General features: G+C 42.6%; 1 protein-coding gene across 1 annotated transcript; it reads left to right on the top strand.

The window, feature by feature from the left end:
* Positions 1-9,914: 9,914 nt before the first annotated feature.
* On the top strand, positions 9,915-21,260 carry LOC311133466 (nuclear receptor subfamily 1 group D member 1-like). The gene is made up of 6 exons (XM_084166944.1): positions 9,915-10,586; positions 16,431-16,736; positions 16,837-17,070; positions 18,557-19,110; positions 19,220-19,616; positions 19,736-21,260. The coding sequence occupies exons 1-6, from the start codon at positions 10,571-10,573 to the stop codon at positions 19,930-19,932; spliced, it is 1,704 nt and encodes a 567-aa protein (XP_084023070.1). The 5' UTR covers positions 9,915-10,570; the 3' UTR covers positions 19,933-21,260.
* The last annotated feature ends 548 nt before the right edge of the window (positions 21,261-21,808 follow it).

The following is a 21,808-nucleotide window of genomic DNA, read 5'->3' as shown; positions in this document are numbered from 1 at the left end:
TATATATATATACATACATACACATACACATATACATATACATATATATATACACATATACACACATACACACACACATACATACACACATACATGCATACATACATACATACATACATACATACATACATACATACATACATACACATACATATCCTTTAAAAATATATATATATTCCCCTTTATTACTTTCCAACCCCGCCACCCTTTCCCTACTTGGAGTAAACTAGTGAACAACAATGTTTGGCCTCTACTTCCAGCTTATACTTACTATCTACATTTTATGGACACAGTCAATTTTTGCTTCTATATGCCATATCTTCCTAACTGTGCTCTTTCACAAAATCTCCCAACCTACAACCTATATACTTATTATGGACACAGTATGCTTACATTATTAGTTATCTTGTTATTATTTGTTGTTAGTTGTTATTAGTCCCATCCTTCAATTTCATTCAACACCTCCCATCTATCTTTTTACATGGATGTTAGCTACACGGATATCATCAACATGGTATTTACGAGGCTAGCATTTGCATGAGTCTCTTCAAATGTATGTTTCTACATATTCCATGTGTTTATACTGTGTGTTTGTATGGCTGTTTTTTTCATGTCTGCATATGTGAAGTGCATGCCTGTGTGTGTGTGTGTGTGTGTGTGTGCGCACGCGCGTGTGTGTGTGTGTGTGCGCGCGCGCGTGTGTGTGTGCGCGCGCGTGCGTGTGTGTGTGTGTGTGTGCGCGCGTGCGTGTGTGTGTGTACATAATGTACATGTGTATGGGTGGGTACATAATGTGTTTCTCGGTGTGTGTGTGAGCGCGATGACGGAGGCAGGGATGGCAAGTCGGGAGAGCTGGAGGTGCAGTGTGTTTTGCAGGTGTGTGTGTTGGCAGCAGTTTCTGTTGAGTTACAAAACACACAGCCCTCTGTAATTATGAGCATGCCCTGTCACAGCCTGTTCTGACAATCCTCATACCCAGAGCGTCTCAACAGCACAAACACACATATTCACACAAATACACTACCGGTCAAAAGTTTTAGAACACCTACTCATTCAAGGGTTTTTCTTTATTTTTACTATTTTTTCCATTGTAGGATAATAGTGAAGACATCAAAACTATGAAATAACACATATAACCAAAAAAGTGTTAAACAAATCAAAAAAGTGTTAAACAAATCAACAAATATTTTGTATTTGAGATTCTTCAAATAGCCACCCTTTGCCTTGATGACAGCTTTGCACACTCTTGTCATTCTCTCAACCAGCTTCACCTGGAATGCTTTTCCAACAGTCTTGAAGGAGTTCCCACATATGCTGAGCACTTGTTGGCTGCTTTTCCTTCACTCTGCGGTCCAACTCATCCCAAACCATCTCAATTTGGTTGAGGTCGGGGGATTGTGGAGGCCAGGTCATCTGATGCAGCACTCCATCACTCTCCTTCTTGGTAAAATAGCCCTTACACAGCCTGGAGGTGTGTTTTAGGTCATTGTCCTGTTGAAAAACAAATGATAGTCCCACTAAGCCCAAACCAGATGGGATGGCGTATCGCTGCAGAATGCTGTGGTAGCCATGCTGGTTGAGTGTGCCTTGAATTCTAAATAAATCACAGATAGTGTCACCAGCAAAGCACCCCCACACCATAACACCTCCTCCTCCATGCTTTACATACATAAAAAAATATATATATATATATGCCATTTAGCAGACACTTTTATCCAAAGCAACTTACAGTCATGTGTACATACATTTTTACGTATGGGTGGTCCCGGGGATCGAACCCACTACCCTGGCGTTACAAGCGCCATGCTCTACCAATTGAGCTACAGAGGACCACATACAGTGGGGAGAACAAGTATTTGATACACTGCCGATTTTGCAGGTTTTCCTACTTACAAAGCATGTAGAGGTCTGTAATTTTTATCATAGGTACACTTCAAATGTGAGAGACGGAATCTAAAACAAAAATCCAGAAAGTGGCCTAGCCAGTCTCCAGACCTGAACCCAATAGAACATCTTTGGAGGGAGCTGAAAGTCCGTATTGCCCAGCGACAGCCCCGAAACCTGAAGGATCTGTATGGAGGAGTGGGCCAAAATCCCTGCTGCAGTGTATGCAAACTTGGTCAAGACCTACAGGAAACGTATGATCTCTGTCATTGCAAACAAAGGTTTCTGTACCAAATATTAAGTTCTGCTTTTCTGATGTATCAAATACTTGCAAATTAATTACTTAAAAATCATACAATGTGATTTTCTGGATTTTTGTATTAGATTCGGTCTCTCACAGTTGAAGTGTACCTATGATAAAAATTACAGACCTCTACATGCTTTGTAAGTAGGAAAACCTGCAAAATCGGCAGTGTATAAAATACTTGTTCTCCCTACTGTACATACATATGCGGAGATCATCCGTTCACCCACACCACGTCTCACAAAGACACGGCAGTTTGAACCAAAAATCTCACATTTGGACTCCAGACCAAAGGACAGATTTCCACTGGTCTAATGTCCATTGCTGGTGTTTTTGGCCCAAGCAAGTCTCTTCTTCTTATTGGTGTCCTTTAGTAGTGGTTTCTTTGCAGCAATTCGACCATGAAGGCCTGATTCACACAGTCTCCTCTGAAAAGTTGATGATGAGATATGTCTGTTACTTGAACTCTGTGAAGCATTTATTTGGGCTGCAATTTCTGAGGCTGGTAACTCTAATGAACTTATCCTCTGCAGCAGAGGTAACTCTGTGTCTTCCATTCCTGTGGCGGTCCTCATGAGAGCCAGTTTTATCATAGCGCTTGATGGTTTTTGCGACTGCACTTGAAGAAACGTTCAAAGTTCTTGAAATTTTCCGTATTGACTGACCTTCATGTCTTAAAGTAATGATGGACTGTCGTTTCTCTTTGCTTATTTGAGCTGTTCTTGCCATAATATGGACTTGGTCTTTTACCAAATTGGGCTATCTTCTGTATACCACCCCTATCTTGTCACATCACAACTGATTGGCTCAAACGCATTAAGAATGAAAGAAATTCCACAAATTAACTTTTAAGAAGGCACACCTGTTAACTGAAATGCATTCCAGGTGACTACCTCATGAAGCTGGTTGAGAGAATGCCAAGAGTGTGCAAAGCTGTCATCAAGGCAAAGCGTGGCTATTTGAAGAATCTCAAATATAAAATATATTTTGATTTGTTTAACACGTTTTCGATTACTACATGATTCCATATGTGTTATTTCATAGTTTTGAGGTCTTCACTATTATTCTACAATGTAGAAAATAGTAAAAATAAAGAAACACCCTTGAATGAGTAGGAGTTCTAAAACTTTTGACCGGTAGTGTATGTACACACACACACACACAGACATACACACAGGCACATGCATACACACACACCAAGGCACATGAACATGCACACACAGAAAAAAACCTGCACATATAAAGAAAAACACCCTGAGACACAACACAGAGGCTACTAATCAATCAAGATACTGATTAACACACAAAACACTTACCAACATCTTTAAAAGCACAAATACATTAATCAATGCATGGAAAACAGCAAACACACTAATACACACAAACACACAAAGTCAAGGAACTCACACCCAGACTCTCCGAAGAAGAAACTAAGGCAACAGATTGACAATAGAATAAATGATAGATTACACCTCACTATATAAAAAGAAGAAGAACACATTAATGGACACCACAGACACAACACATACCATCACCTAAAAACACATATAAACCCCCACACACTAGTTTGTTTCTGGATACTTCAGTAGAACCTACTGCTTGTTGCACAGTAGTAATTCTTTCTTCTTTATATATGCCAACAGCGTCCTCTAGGATCAAAAAGATGAACTACCCAATTGTGTAGGAATTCCATCTGGCTTCCCAATGTGAATGGCAAGGGTCTGTTTCTACCATTCTCCCTGAAGTGTGCACTCATTCACTCCCCCTCGTGGATTCAAAAGGAATGGACTGATGTAAGAAATGTCATATACAGTACCAGTCAAACGTTTGGACACACCTACTCATTCCAGGGTTTTTCTTTATATTTACTATTTTCTACATTGTAGAATAATAGTGAAGACATCAAAACTATGAAATAACACATATGGAATCATGAATAACCAAAAAAGTGTTAAACAAATCTAAATATATTTTCTATTTGAGATTCTTCAAAGTAGCCACACTTTGCCTTGATGACAGCTTTGCACACTCTTGGCATTCTCTCAACCAGCTTCATGAGGTAGTCATTTCAATTAACAGGTGTGCCTTGTTAAAAGTTAATTTGTGAAATTTCTTTCCTTCTTAATGCGTTTGAGCCAATCAGTTGTGATGTGACAAGATAGGGGTGGTATACAGAAGATAGCCCTGTTTGGTAAAAGACCAAGAACAGCTCAAATAAGCAAAGAGAAATGACAGTCCATCATTACTTTAAGACATGAAGGTCAGTCAATCCGGAAAATGTCAAGAACTTTGAACGTTTCTTCAAGTGCAGTTGCAAAAACCATCAAGCGCTATGATGAAACTGGCTCTCATGAGGACCACCACAGGAAAGGAAGACCCAGAGTTACCTCTGCTGCAGAGGATAAGTTCATTTGAGTTACCAGCCTCAGAAATTGCAGCCCAAATAAATGCTTCACAGAGTTCAAGTAACTGACACATCTCAACATCAACTGTTCAGAGGAGACTGTGTGAATCAGGCATTCATGGTCGAATTGCTGCAAAGAAACCACTACTAAAGGACACCAATAAGAAGAAGAGACTTGCTTGGGCCAAGAAACACAAGCAATGGACAATAGACCGGTGGAAATGTGTCCTTTTTTCTGATGAGTCCAAATTTGAGATTTTTCGTTCCAACCGCCGTGTCTTTGTGAGATGCAGAGTAGGTGAACGGATGATCTCAGCATGTGTGGTTCCCACCGTGAAGCATGGAGGAGGAGGTGTGATGGTGTGGGGGTGCTTTGCTGGTGACACTGTCTGTGATTTATTTAGAATTAAAGACACACTTAACCAGCATGGCTACCACAGCATTCTGCAGCGATACGCCATCCCATCTGGTTTGCGCTTAGTGGGACTATCATTTGTTTTTCAACAGGACAATGACCCAAAACACACCTCCAGGTGGTGTAATGGCTATTTGACCAAGAAGGAGAGAGATGGAGTGCTGCATCAGATGACCTGGCCTCCACAATCACCCGACCTCAACCCAATTGAGATGGTTTGGGATGAGTTGGACCGCAGAGTGAAGGAAAAGCAGCCAACAAGTGCTCATTATATGTGTGAAATCCTTCAAGACTGTTGGAAAAGCATTCCTCATTAAGCTGGTTGAGAGAATGCCAAGAGTGTGCAAAGCTGTCATCAAGGCAAAGGGTGGCTACTTTGAAGAACCTAAAACCTAAAATATATTTTGATTTGTTTAACACTTTTTTGTTACTACATGATTCCATATGTGCTATTTCATAGTTTTGATGTCTTCACTATTATTCTACAATGTAGAAAATAGTAAAAATAAAGAAAAACCCTTGAATTAGTAGGTGTGTCCAAACTTTTGACTAGTACTGTATATATACCACATATTTTTTTTTCCATTGAAGATGAAACTCCCTCTACATTGCCCTACACCAATCTAACTCCATCTAGCCCTACACCAAACCAATGCTTTAAACCAACGAAGGGGAGTAAATAACAAGTGTACAAGTCAGGGAGAAGAGCAGAGTATCAGTCCATCAGAGAGAGACATATAAAGAGAGAGAGAGAGCAACATGTGTCCATGTTTCCATTAATCATCACCCAATTAATCAGAAAGTATCAAGTAAGTGACAATATTTTGTGAAAATGCATCAGAAGAAATTCCACTCCAGTGCATCATGCCAACTAAGGCAAATAGTTGTTCGTGACCAGGTAACTATAGGTCTACCAATTGGATATCACGAAATTAGGGAGAAAATGGGGTAAAAAATAATTAAAAATAATAAAAATTAATAACTATAGGTCAAGAATATGTCATGGCCTTGTCTATAACTAGGCTAAAGTAGTCCCTGGGCGTGTGACGGAAAACTCATGATGACCCTACACATAAAGCGGGATAAGTATCCCTTACAATTATAGGCTAGAGTTGGTGAAACAGTAAATGTTTTGTTGGCTACTTACAGTGTATACACACTGAGCTATGAAATCAATGGCTAAAATTGTTTTAATCATTAATGTTGTGATATTCTTGTAAATCGTGATTAACGATGATTAACTTAAATGATTAACTGATTAAATGTAATTAACTGCAATTAATTTAACTTTCGAAACATTTCTCGATTCAAATGAACCCTCATATTCATCATGAATTACACATCTATAGGCTCAGTACATAACTGCTACATAGCTCATTATAAAATGTTTTTAACGGCTGCGTTTGATTTAACAGACAATGTAGCCTATGTCTTTATTGCTCATGTTATATTCAATATTACCTATAAAACATTATGGATACCATTTCGTTTTGGTCCAGTGTTTCATAATCTAGGTGTGAAGCAACTGCGTCACATCATGACTTTCCGTCAAACTTCTATGATGGCCATTAACATGAATGTTATGCCACATATATGTTGTACTTATGAATGTGTAATTTACCCATTCTGAATATGAGTTGATAAAAATAGTTTCTAAATTACTGTAAACTGTAGGAATTACGTGTAATTCTGCACAATACACAAAGGGAGCAGTTTCATGATTAGTTAGTTATATGACCAATGACCAATATCTGAAACATGATAATGACGACTAACTCTACACACGTTTCTTGAATCGGAAACAACGTGGTCTAAAACTTGTGCCATTTGATGCATAAAGAAATCACCTACTGCCCTACTAAACCATAACGTTTGGCCAGGAGTGAGCCGCGGCACAATGAACTCCACCACGGAGTGGCGCTGCTTCGTTACGAAAAACACGTGAGGACATGGATCTGGCTGTCGTGTCAAAGGCTACCCGTGCCAGGGTACAGAAGGGAGAGTCAGTCCACCAGAGAGAGAGAGAGAGAGACAGCAACATGTGTCCATTTGAAGACGAAGTACAGATTTACAGGCATTTCTATATACTGAATTGACATACACTTTCCATTAATCAGAAAGTATCAAGTAAGTGACAATATTTAGCATCAGAAGAATTTCCACTCCAGTGCATCATGCCAACTAGGGCAAATGGTTGTTCCAGGTCAGGTAACTATAGGTCAACAATATGTCTTAGTCCAGCCGATAACTAGACCAAAGTAGTTCCTGGGCATGTGCAGGAAATGTATGATGACCCTACAAATAAAGCCCGATAAGTAATCCCTCGCAACTACAGTTGGTGAAACAGTCAATATATTGTGGCCTACTTACAGTAGCCTATACATACTATGAAATCAGTGGCTAAGTGTGATCAAGTGTGTCATAATAACCAAGCAACTTTGGTCAAGTTTGTCATAACCAATCAAATAAAATAAAATAAAATCAAATTGTATTGGTCACATGCGCCGAATACAACAGGTGCAGATATTACAGTGACATGCTTACTTACAGCCCTTAACCAACAGTGCATTTATTTTTAACAAAAAAAAGTAAAAATAAAACAACAACAAAAAAAGTGTTGAGAAAAAAAGAGCAGAAGTAAAATAAAATAACAGTAGGGAGGCTATATATACAGGGGGGTACCGGTGCAGAGTCAATGTGCGGGGGCACCGGCTAGTTGAGATAGTTGAAGTAATATGTACATGTGGATAGAGTTAAAGTGACTATGCATAAATAATTAACAGAGTAGCAGCAGCGTAAAAAGGATGGGGTGGGGGGGGGCAGTGCAAATAGTCCGGGTAGCCATGATTAGCTGTTCAGGAGTCTTATGGCTTGGGGGTAGACGCTGTTGACAAGTCTTTTGGACCTAGACTTGACACTCCGGTACCGCTTGCGGTGCGGTAGCAGAGAGAACAGTCTATGACTAGGGTGGCTGGAGTCTTTGACAATTTTGAGGGCCTTCCTCTGACACCGCCTGGTATAGAGGTCCTGGATGGCAGGAAGCTTGGTCAACTCTGGTCAAGTGTTTCATAACCAAGCAACTTTGTCACCACTTATTTCTTCAAAATCCTACAAACTTCTATGATGTTCCATTAAAAATAATAGTATGTATAGGCTATATATATTTTATTTTTTTTATGTTATGCCACATTTATATTGTGCTTAAGAATGTGTAATTTACTGATTCTAAATATGAGTTGATATAAATACATTTTAAATTACTGTAAACTGTAGGACTATCGTGTCATTCCGTGCGTAATTACGCATTAATACTAGTCTAGAAAACCGCGAAGATAACGAAAAGACACCCTAGGCAACACAGTGACTAGGGTCTGGTTTCATTGATAGACTTTGGCGTAGAGGAACTACATCACTGCCTACGTCGATAATGCGAGAAAAAATTCCGGAGACTATTGCCGCGTTCATAACAACTGGGAACTCGGAAACTTCAGTGGGTTAAAAACAACTGGGAACTCGGAGGAAAAAACGAGCTCCGACTGGGAAAATCGATTTTAATGGTCATCCAACTCGGAATTCCAACTCGGGAACTCGGACCTCTTTCAAGAGCTCCGACTTTCCGACCTGAAGATCACTGGTCATGAAAAACAACTGGGGAAACAATTGGGAAGTCGGAAAAATACGAGGTCAAGTTTGCAACCTTTGCGATGGTTTTAGTTAAGGTAGTTGATGCAAACGAGCCATTTGTGAAATGCATACATTAAAAAAAGCTACTATTTTGTATTTTATTCAAGCGGATAAAGTAGTGATGTAGGCAGTGAAGTAGTTCCTGTGTTGCCTAGGGTCAGGTTTTCGAGACTACATGAATACCCAAAGGGACCAGTTTCATGTATGGTTATATGACCAACAATGAGCAATGTCTGAAACATGATAATGACGAATGACTCTAGTCTAGGCTATACACTTTTCTTGAATCGGAAGCAACGTGGTCTAAAGTTTGTGCCATATGACTCATATATAATTCACCTACTGCCCCTGCAAACCGTAACGTTTGGCCAGCAGGAGTGAGCCACGGCACCGTGAACTCTACCACGGAGTGGCGCTGCTTCATTACGAATAACACGTGAGGACATAGGCTATTATAGGCCTACAATGGTTTAAAAGTGATGACGTCTAATAGCCTATCGGCATTGACCAAATCTAACCAGCTGCCACAGAGAACACATAACACAAACAACCCCTATTTAACCAGTTGTATAATAATGTTATAACCTAGTTGTAAGCATCTGCGTCACTCATCATGACTTCTTTATTCAAAATCCGTTATATGATAAGAGAACATGAGGCGCATGTACTGAGATGAGCCCCTCCAGCGGAGCTCAATAGACCTACATTCAACTCCCTGTCTATGCGCAAAAAACGTGGGCACCCCGGGGTGCCTATGAGGTGCCTTTACAGAAATGTTTGCTGTTTGATGTGTTTTTTCATAACTGATGTTGACCCACATTCCCATCATTATCCATGCCAATTTCCGATGCTGAGATTCTAGCAAAAACAGAATCGCTTCTGAAGGCAGAATGTGGTGGAGAGGAGGAGGGGTGGAGGGAGCGGTAGTCACGGTGAGCTCCGCCTACTTCCATGTGTTATCCCCCTCTCTCTCCTCCCTTCTTATCACAAGGCCTCTCACATTTGCATAGAATGTGTGTCAGTAGGACATCGTGTTCGGTGGCTCACATGCCGCGCGCACATGCAGCGGAGCTTTACCAGCATTCCAATGTCGAGTGAGTCCAACTGTCTCGCCTCCCCTCTAGCTCTCGACCAATGAAAACGTGAGAACGAATAAAGAAAGTGGGGGTAAAAGAGGTGGATGAGATACTCTAATAGAGCGTGACATAGGAATACAGAGAGAAAGAGAGAAAAAGAGAGAGAGAGAGAGAGAGAGTGAGAGAGAGAGTGTGTGTGTAATCCTTGGCATACAAAACCTATGAAAGAGATTGAAAGGAACAAAAAAAACGGGGGCCAAAAAAAAACTGCTCACATTTCTCAGACACCTGAAAACGTGCTGGTTAGTGTGGGCGAAGTGTATTGCCTATTAATGGATGGGTGTGCGTAAACTACTCCCACACTTCTGTCTTTGGAGATGTTGATGGTGACTGTACACTGGCACTAGACCTGAGTGCTTGGAATTTATTTTCAAAGAACATTTAGTTTAGACTACATCACACGACCTACGGACAACAAGCGAAGCAGGCTACGGACAACAAAGGCACTGAAACTGGTCGCAATTACGCACATTGGAGACGATTTGTAACCATTTCGTCAAACCGAAACCTGTTTAGGTTTTGCTCTACTTTAAATCAGTTTTGATATCTTTCACACTTGACGGGTTTGAAGGACCTGCGCACAGTCTCATTGATTTTATCATTGGGATAGGCTACCCACTCTATGCTTTCTTGGCGCTTCATGACTCTATGACCTATATCAACGAAACTCCTCATTGACGCAGAAACAAACCAACATTTAATAAGTTTAATACCGTTTATAAATCAAACAAATACCGGAAAACATGGACAACAGCCCTGGTGAGTTTCATTACGTTATTACCAATCTATGCTATTGTCAGTTGTAGGCTAAGCTATCAATATATTTGCTTATACTGTACTTGTAAATTAACACTACTGAGTAAATGTAATGTGTACTATTTGGGCATTTTCCTTCACTGTGTTTGCTACATAGGCTATAGCGTGCGTAATGGTAATGTGCAGGGCAGTTTCTGTGATTCTCTTTTTTAAATATTATTATTTGAGAATGAATGAGTTGATTGTTCATGTATTGCCAGAGGCTACACTGCATATCCAGATAAATGGATAAATGAATGAAATGTCAATTATGAAGCCTGATCCTGAAGGTTGTCAAGCCTTCAGTGAGTTGCAGTGTTTCTCAAACCTCTCCTCGGGGACCCCCAGCCGTTCCATGTATTTGATCTATTCTAGAGCTAGCACACCTGATTCAACCAATGATTTATATATACACTAGATGACTGATAGGGGCGCTGTGTTGAAGCCATCTCGCCTCCATCATGATAGCAGACTGCTGCAACCTGATTGGCTGAATGAGAAACGCAACATCAGGGACTAGCATCAGCCACTGTAGCATGGTGGAGGAAAATGGTGTTTCATAAAGAAAGTACGCATATTTTCCTAGTTTTTTCCGCCTTCTCACCATTAAATCGAGTGAAGGAGGAAATCAATGCTTTTGCATCCTGCATGGAGAATGTTTTATGTACGAACCGGTCCACGGGGGATATGTGTGTATATCTGGCCGCATACATTCCCTTTGGACGGTAAGATGAAACGACTCAATATCGCCATCTGACGGCCTTTGGGCTACATCTCATGTGCAGCACCGGTCCGACCTTACATGCTCTGTCAGTCCCTGGTGCCTGCAAGTGCTATAGCTCGTCTATCCTTCATGTGGCTAGTCGGTTTCTAAGCATACAATATTATTTTAGCGATACATTTTTACTTTTACATCATTTGGAACAACTTTGATTCTGTTGCGCAGATGCGCTCTGTGCGTAAAGTTGCCTTGACTTGGAGAGTTGAGAATTGTTGGCGCAATCTAATCAAACCGGATGATGTGGGGAAAACAAAGCCATTCGAATCCTTTCATCAGCACTACTCCAGAAAGGTGTTTCCTTTTTTTGACCTGAGGTTGCGTGTTTACGGGTCTGTGACTCATTTACAGAACTGGTCACGCTCCCTGACTGGTGACTCCCCTCTTGTTCAGCGCTGCGGCGTAACTTTTTTCTCTCTCAACACGTGTGTCAAGGACCAATCACGCCTATTCCATAGACATGTGAGCCAAAACAATTTATAAATGAACTGGTCTTGACTTGAAGGCCAACTTTTAAGAACAAACAGCTATTCGAGCCAGATCCAAATTAAGGAGATGATGAATAGATCACAAAAACTGTTTTATCATTATCTTCCCTGATCTATTGCACACACCAGCATATCTAGTCAAAACATTTTTACCAATACTATATAATAAGATATTCAAAAATACAAGATATGGAATACAAAATGTATTTATGCAAATATGAATTACACTAAATTAATGTATATATATGTTTGGGTGCCAACCATATCCTTTCGGCTAGTGGATCACTGGCATCAGTGGAATGATGCCCACAAGCCCACTCTCAGTAATGGGTAGTGTTCAACCTTCATTTCAACAGATATGTTGGCCTCCATAGGACATAAATTCATAGCAGTAAATTAATCTCTGGCAGGTCACAATATGGGGGTGGTTCCCTAATAAAGGAAATCCCTGTACTAGGTGACTACATTTACCACTCACTATTCTAAAGTTAAAGATATTCTAATAGCATTAATTAAATATTCAATACACAAGCATTGCATTTTGAGTCAGGTGCCACTGATATTATGAAGCAATTACCATAAACGTAATGTTATTAGCCTACAAAATTCAGGCTGGAATAACTCCATTGCCAAAGCTACAGTCTTTCCCCGAAGACAGCAGGTAATGGGATAGTGGCATTGGTTTCGAATTACCGCGCCCCCTATTTACTGCCATGTTCTCGAGTCTAATAAGTATCTGAGCCGTTACATGCATGGCAACCGTCTGATAATGGTGGACATCATGTTCTTGATTTACCCGAGTGCCAACCGTGCATGCCTAGAGCGACATCACGTGCATTAACCTCAGCATCCACGTGCCGCGCGTGATTCCCACCCCGCCCTCCCGGATTATTCATCTAACTCGCTCGCTCCCGGCTCACTCACAGCCTTTCCGGGGGACTCCTGTTATGCCGTTGCCAGAGTTTGGTCAGTGGGTCAGAACGTTTTAGAAGCCTATTCGCTAGTTTTATGTATATTTTCTTTGGGAAAGACAACTGAATAGTATGACATATACAGTATATCCAATATAGCGGATATTGTGATACATTTCTTATACATCTTATCAATAGCCAAAATGTCACGTGTTGAGGATATCCTACATTGTAGCAATAGTCCACTCGTTGATATCACAAATGACCCTGACAAGTATGCCTAACTAGCGAACTCGAAACCTCGAAAATGTTGTTTGAATGTTCGCCTAGTCTGTCTGTATAATATAGCTATAATATGTTGGCTCAGAGTCTACTGTTTACTATGTCAAAGTATCTATAGGCTTCTACTCCAAAATAATTGTGGGGGGGCAGTATGAAAATGTATGCAGTCACTAACTATAAATCGCTCTGGATAAGAGCATCTGCTAAATTACTAAAATGTAAATGTAACTGGAAAATATATAATTATTACTCTACTGGTATTCAATCTATTTTTGTTTTTAACCAATGGTTCACCTCTCAGAATATCAGTCTTATTCACTGTAATGTATTTATAGACTTACTCTTTCACCGTAAACCACCAAACACTTACAAATGAAGGCCATTGAGATTATAGATTAAACAAGGACACAGTGTCTGGAATGTCTGGAGGGAACAAGGGAAGGAGGGAGTGAGTAAGTGTGTTAGGGGTCACCGAGAGAGGGAGGGCATGGGAGTGACTCACGTTGTCGGACACTACCCTGCAGCCCAGCCCACTATCAGATTAGCTCACACACATAAATCTCCTCACCTGATTTAAGCCCTGTCTGTTTAGCTGACTTCCCACTAAGCACTGGAGTTAAAGCTGACCTCAACCTCAGTGACAGAGTATGGAGGTTCTACAACAGCAGTGGCTATGGTACCGTTATATATGTGACTTTAGAACAGGGGTGAAGGTCAGAAGCCTGGTTATCGGATGGGAAGGGATGTGGGCTTTACCTTGAATAAACTAATCTGATAGTCATTAGATTGTCATGTTAAAAAGGACATAATTACAATATTGTTTATGAGCTATTTGGTCTTTATACAATTAGTGTTAGAGGTAAATAAAATAAAATGTATATTTGGTTTGAAAGATATGTATTTCAGTCCAAGCTGAGTGTTTTGCCACCTGACTCTTGAGTCATGGCCAAGTGTTCCATGTGCCACACCACTACACGAGAGGGTAAGGAAGTTAATAAAGGGCGTTTCCTTATAGATATGCTATACATATGGTATACACACATGCTACCTGGCTGTCTCCCATCTAAGGGTGGGTGGGACTCCCATGAGAGAGGTGGGTGGGACTCCCATGAGAGAGGAAGGAAGGAGGGGTTAGTTACTGTCTATTTGTTTACGCTAGCTCTGTGTCATACAGCCCTACCCCACATATCACATGTCGTCACCTGTGTCATAGCATAGTGCTCCAGGGAGGGGCTTTTCCTCGAGCCACCTGGCCACGCTCCGGTTCCTGGTAAATTACTCTGTCTCTGCCATAGAGAAGGCCAGAGGTCAGGTTGCCCTTACTGAGCTGCCACCTGACACTGGAAACCAAACCAACAGCTCAGCACTATGTAAGAGCCACTGGAAACAACTTAGGAGGGTGTGGAGCCTGAGCCTCACATTTACATTTACATTTTAGTCATTTAGCAGACGCTCTTATCCAGAGCGACTTACAGGAGCAATTAGGGTTAAGTGCCTTGCTTAAGGGCACATCGACAGATTTTTCACCTAGTCGGCTCGGGGATTAGAACCAGCGACCTTTCGGTTACTGGCACAACGCTCTTACCCACTAAGCTACCTGCCGACCCTCATGGGGCTGTATGTATGTGGGGATGTGGAGGGACAAAGAGGAGTGCTATGGGGGGGGATTGTGTGTTGGGGGGGTTTAAAGTCAGACTGTCAGGTAGAGTAGAGGAAGCCACATGCGAACAGTGAAGCCTCAGCAGAGTTAATCTCCATCAGTCAGTGTTGACACGTGCTGGCAGAGGAATTACAATCAGGCACACTCAATTGAAGCTAAACAGACATTCCCAGCCAGCAGCACGTGTCTCCTCCAGCAGAGAGAGAAACAAGGGAAGGCAGGAGGCAGATCTACATGATGTTTCATAGAGAATTCAAGGTCCCTGGGAAAAAAGCGGGTAAAGGATAAAAATATGAAAAAGACTGACCGTCAAGATATTGGAGTCATATGCTATTGAATTTGCAAATTTGTCTGACCTGTATTGAAAACATAAAAGTCTGACTGAAATTATATGTAATCAGGTGTGTAATCAGTCAGATAACTAACTGCATGAATTGTAACCCACATAAGGTAATGAGTTCAAATGAACTGATTTAACGCCTATGGGCTTGCAGATGGCCATAGCCTATGTGTAAGAATGCTTTAATTTGCTTGTTCCGTCACTGAAAAAATACATTCAATCTATGTGGGCACGGGTTTGTGATAGGTATAACTTCCCTTGACCGACTAAAACACCTACAAAATAACTTTGTATGTGGCCCCCTCTGGGTTTCCGGTTACTCAGTGGAATGCATGGCAGTATACACACAGTAGCCTGCCCTGCCTTCTCTCTGTACTTACAGTACTAAAGCCCTCTCTCTTCCAAACGTGAGCTCCCAGCTGCCTGTTATTGTACTGCGGCTGTTGTATACACGGGACTGCGGAAAGTGCCTTGTGAGCTCTGACGGGAACTGTGTCAGGAGTCCATGTGAGTCGGTGGTCAGGTGGCTGGCGGTTTGACCAAGCTTCATGGCGCGCCGCCAGGGGGAAAAAAACCGAGGCTTGCTTTTAGAGCGAGGAGGTAGCTGGCTCCAGGCTGGCTGGCTCAGCGTACACGTGAGGGGCTGTCGCTCTTCTCGTACACAGAGCACAATCTTTACAGTGAGGGCGGGAGGGATGGAGAGATGGGGAGAGGGAGGGAGTAATGAGACATTTCCGAGTTTACATCCCCAAATTGCTTTCGAACATTCGAGAATTTGAGTGAGAACTTTGAGTAACTTATAGAAATATTTGTTTGGAACAAAATCAGGCCATTGTTGGAATTGTTTTATTATTTTGTTTTTGTATGAATTCAAGGTCCCACATCTTCTGACACTGAATAGTCATAGCTAGAATGATAATACTTGTTTTGAAGTCTTAAATGCACATTTAGGAAAAATACTATTGGTCGGTCCCCAGTTAGATTTTACCTCATTGTCCAGACACATTCTAACCTTCTTTGACCTTTTATCGGCTTCTTTGAGACTGGTTATGGTTTAAATGTCGACTACACAGGCAGGAGGTGTGTTCATGTTTGGGAACCCAGCCAAGTAAAGACAGGCACCTAATCAAAGTAGCCTATTGCTCAACCCTTATCTGTTAATTGACCTACCTACATTGTGTGCCTGTCCGTGTGCGTGTGGAACTATTTCGACACAGATATAGATATTGATCTATGCATCTTTGCACAGATAGTTCGCTGGCAGCATAGCCTTCTGTCTGCTTCCTTGTGACACAGTGACAGCAGTGACACTAACTGCCCTCCCTCTCTCTCCTCCTCTGCCCTCTAAGGTGGTGTGATACTGTATGCTGGCTCATCTGGTAGTGCCAGCCCCAGCCCTGGCAGCCCCTCCAGCGGGTACCAGACCCAGTCCCCCCGGTCCTCCCACTCCCAACCCTCATCTCCTGAACCTGTCTCCTTCCCCGAGATCGGCCCTCTGAAGAGAGAAAGAGGGGAGAACAGGGGAGGACCTTCACCCAAACTAGTCTTCCAGTTCCCTGAAGCCAATGCCACTGCAACCACTACATCGTCTGGCAATACCTATGCCCACCCTATGGTGGCCAAGAGGCCCTGTAGCTTCACTGGCACCTTTACCAGTAAGTACCACTCCTACTGTCTTTCTGTCTTTCTGTTTTCTTATTATATTTGTCTATTATAATGTCTAACCAATCATTCCTCTCTTTGTGTACCTCACAGAGACAGGAGGCATGGTGCTCCTGTGTAAGGTGTGCGGGGACATCGCGTCTGGCTTCCATTACGGTGTTCACGCCTGTGAAGGCTGCAAGGGTTTCTTCCGCCGCAGCATCCAGCAGAACATCCACTACAAGATGTGTGTGAAGAATGAGAGCTGCCTGATCATGCGCATGAACCGCAACCGGTGCCAGCACTGCCGCTTCAAGAAGTGTCTCTCCGTGGGCATGTCCAGAGATGGTAAGAGAACATTCCATCTATATCTGGCGTCATTCTCGTTCTTCAGTCACACCTCCTCAATACCCCATCCGTTCTCTCTCTCCTTCATCTCTCCTTCTGTTCTTTCTTCCTCTCCTTCTCTATCTCTGATTGATGACAGAAGCAGCTGGGGAGTCCCAGTAGTCATCAGTCATGGGAAAAACTGTTGCAAATACGGTTTATTTTAGTAAATTAGGCCACAGGCCGCTTCATTATACCCTATGTGGCAGGTTGAAAGTGTTTGCACATCTAAAGTCTAAAACATACAGGCATTTAATATGCCATGTTCTAATACTGGTAAACTATTCAGATATTATTGGAGGATAGTACAGTTGGTACAGTTAGAGGCTCAGCTCCATCCCTCTCCTGTATGGCATCATTTCCCTACAGGCCACCGTACCCTCCTGAGGTCTCTCTAAACTAGGTGATAATAAATCATCTACTTTTCTGGAGCAAACATTTTGAGGTGACCTATAAAAGGAAAACGCTAGCGAGGAGGAAAATTACCCGCCATTGCAGCAATGCGCCAATTACTGGAAAGGCTCTTATTATCACAGCATAGGTGTTGCTTTTTCACTGTAAATTGATATTTTTATTGATACCTTTGATATTTGAAGATGTAATGTATGAATACAAGGCATTCATTTAAAACTACATTTTTGATGTCACTCATCTACCCCTTTTTCCCTTTTCAGCGTTTTACCCTTCACTCTCAATCTCATTCCCTTAATCCCTAATTCTCATTCAATCATCCTCTCATTTCCTTCACCCCTTTAATCTTATCATATTACCCCCTCACCCTCTCACTCCTTCACCCTCTCAGTCCTTTACGTTTTCACTTTTCTCTACTTTGACATCTCTCCTCCCTCACTCTGTCACTCGACCAATGACAATGTTTACTCCAGCTGACCCAGTAACCTATTTTCATAGAGAAAATAACGAGTGCTTAACAGAAACACAGAGAGGAGCGAGAGAGCGAGAGTGAGCGAGGGGCGAGGTAGAAAGAGGAAGAGAGCGATCAGGATAGATGGAGCAAGAGGGAAAGAGATTGGGGGAAGGGGTGTAGCATACAGTAGCAGACTATAAAAAAATAAAAATAATAATAATACATGGATTTTACAGAGGATGTGCGCTATAGAGAGGGGGATGGGAGGTTTGGAGAGATGACGAGGGGGATGAAGGAGTCAAATAGGAGAGGAAAGGGGGTGGTATACCATGTAATTTCATGGTTGATTGAAACAGACTGGTTATATAGAGAGGAGAGAAATCTCCCCCAGCTTTCTATACCCTGTAGGATTAGTCAGTAATCGTGCCACACAGTGATTGCACTCCCAATCAGTGTCAGGGAGTAAAGGTTGAATTAGATAGATAAGTAACTGGCCACTGCTATACTAGCTCTAGTCACTGTCATCGGCATTATCGATTCATTAGCATTAACTTGTTTTCCCCTTGTCCTCCTTCTCCTCAGCTGTGCGTTTTGGGCGTATCCCCAAGCGTGAGAAGCAGAGGCTATTGGACGAGATGCAGAGCTACATGAACAGCCTCAACGAATCAGCATCCATGGAGATTGACTCCTCCCCTTCTTCCTCTGAGGCCCCAGCCAGTCCAGAATCTGGAGATTCCATTTCCTCTGCCTACCACAACATCTTCACCCAAGAGGATGTGAAGCCAGTAATCAAGATGGCCGTCAACAACAACAACAACAATGTCCGCAACAATCCAGCACATGAGTCTGGCTACTCACACCCGGCACACCAAACCCACTCCCATTCCAACCGCTCTCAGGGGTACCAGTCACACCCCACACAAAGCTACCAGACACCCTCTCGCTGCCCACGCAACAACAATGTTGACAACGCCCAGTATACCTACCAACCATCATCCAATCAGAGTCAATGCCCAATGTCCAATGGCAGCCAGTCCGCTCAGACCTTCCAAGCCAATCACAACAGCTTTCCAGCCGGCAAGTCTCAAAACCAGACCACCTGCCCCTGGAAGTTGAGTGGAGGTGCCAAAGTTCTGGTGAGTCTCTTTAAAATACTATGTATTTCCATAGTATTACTATATATACAATACACACATGACTGTAGGAGTGTCATAGAGCCATTCTAACCCTCTCCCTCTCTCTCAGGCATGTCCCCTGAACGCATGTCCCGTGGCCCCCCGTGACCGTTCCAGCCAGCAGATCTGGGAGGCCTTCTCCCAGTGCTTCACCCCGGCCGTCAAGGAGGTGGTGGAGTTTGCCAAGAGCATCCCCGGGTTCCAGAGTCTCAGCCAGCACGACCAGGTCATGCTGCTTAAGGCCGGCACCTTCCAGGTGCTGATGGTCAGGTTCTGCTCGCTGTTCGACCCCAAGGAGAAGACGGTGACCTTCTTGAACGGCCAGACATACCCCCTGACATCCCTTCGGGCGCTGGGCATGGGCTCTCTGCTGGACACCATGTTTGAGTTCAGTGAGAGGCTGGGAGCTCTAGGCCTGGAGCCCGATGAGATGGCCCTCTTCATGGCTGTGGTGCTAGTGTCTGCCGGTAAGAGACTCATAAGAGACACACACACAATGCACACACTATAAATCTCTTAAAGAATCACATATGTTTTGTTTAGATTTTTCGCAATGCATCTAACCCTCTCTCCTCTCGTCTCTCAGACCGTTCAGGTATGGCTGACGTCGCTGCAGTGGAGCAGCTTCAGGAGACTCTGATCAAAGCCCTGCGCTCACTCATCACCCACCGTCGCCCTGACGACAGCGCCCTCTTCCCCAAGCTGCTGCTACGCCTCCCCGACCTGCGCACCCTCAACAACCTGCACTCCGACAAACTGCTGGCCTTCAGCATCGACCTCTAAGGGCCTGGAGGAACCACAGCCCACAGGGACACCCACTGACTACCGGACCCCTGAAAGGGGAAGTCATGACCCCTTCACTCCAGCCACAAGCCACCAGCCAGTCACCATCAGGCTCTCTTCAATGGGCTGTGTGTGCTGGAGCTAGGACTGGGGCAGAAGCAGGGTTGGACAGGGTGAATGGGTGGACTGAGAGGCATCTCAGAGGAAGATGGAGGAAAAGAGGAGGGTGGAGTCTCTTGAACTATGACCTCATGAACAATTCTCAGAGCTGGTAAAATCTCTAAAAGACTCATAGACTTATAGTCTGCTGAACAAGTCAGTGTGCTGTGAGTTAGATGGCAAAGCACCATCTTAGACCAACTCAACTCCCAAAGTTGAGGGATGAGGGTCTAAAAATCCTCCATTACCCATAACTCCCGGTGACAGTGATTGAAGACCAAAAGACTGTTCCATTCCTCCTCTCTCATTCCACGCCTCACTATGTCCTTCTGTCCCGCCACAGACAGACAGCGGCAAACCAGCAAGAAGGAAGCGCACCCTCTTCACGCGAGAAAGGGAAATACACACAAACTATATATTTTCTTCCTACACATTCACCCTACACAGGCTGTTCAATGAATAACAAAGCACTTTCCATACATCAATACACCTCTGAAATCAACCCATATGATAGAGCAATAGCAATGTATAAAACACACTATTAGATCCCTAACTGACTGTGTTATGCACTGTTATAACGACCTAAGCTATTTTCAAAATCACGTCATCAATCTTTTTGGAAATCCAATATTTGGGATTTGATGAGAAAATGTATTATTTACATTTGTAAGAATTGAGAGTAGGATGGATTGTATTTGTATGCTGTAATCAGGGAGATACTATTTGGACATTTTAGACCATATTTGTTGGGTTATATGTTTTAAGGTATTCTATTGTTGTACATATTGGATATAATATTTGTGACTGGTTCCTACTCCATTTGTTTGAGTTGATTGCTGTATGATGTTAGCACCATAGAAGACAAAGCGGGGGTGCTATGTTTAAGAGGTGCCCGATTGTTTGGGTGACGCAAGGTGTGCATCTACTGTATGGGTCCATTGGTCTTCCCTGGAGCCTTACAAACCCCAACCCTCATCCTTACCGCAACAAGAGAGCAACCGATGGAACCAGTGCACAAACCATGTAAAAAAGTGTTTGATTTGAACCTATATTACTGAAATAGAACTATTGTTAATTGATCCACGCATCACCTTGTGTATATTTTGTAAATGTTTCATGGTTAAACTTCTTCCATAGAGAACCAATATTAAATGACATTATATACCGTACTTTATGTGTATGTCTCTTCTTAACTCTATGACTTTTCTTGTGTCATCGACTTATATAAAAGCCACCAACACCATTAACTATACCAAACATACCAAGCTATACAATAAAGACAAAGCAGTAACCTAGCAACATAAGGGCACATTTATCAATGATGCTCCAGCTCTTGTTGCTCATTATACCAAATGAACGATAAGGGGCATCGTTAGATCCATTAAGTGGCTTGTTACAGGCTATTAAGGGCATTGGAAGCACTGCATTTATAAGCACACAGTCCACAGGTAAACACACTCATCCCCACAGAGCAGATATAACAAAGAACCATGCAGAGACCGAATGATTAGGATGCGAACCGTGTCAAATATATTTGATAGAATATTATGTGGGTTAATGTGTCAGGTGAGTCTGAACTTGACTTTGAGTAGGTGAGGTAAGTTATATGACCCAGCCCAGCGCTACTTTCCGCAGAGCTAGATACATACAGATGAAAGTTAATACAATGGGACGTGTCCACAGTGTATCTGAAATCTGTGCTTTTCTGGAGATTAAG

The sequence above is a fragment of the Coregonus lavaretus genome (genome assembly GCF_964263955.1).
Source record: "Coregonus lavaretus genome assembly, chromosome: 8".
Lineage (NCBI taxonomy): Eukaryota > Metazoa > Chordata > Actinopteri > Salmoniformes > Salmonidae > Coregonus > Coregonus lavaretus.
This window is presented reverse-complemented; position numbering and strand designations above follow the sequence as displayed.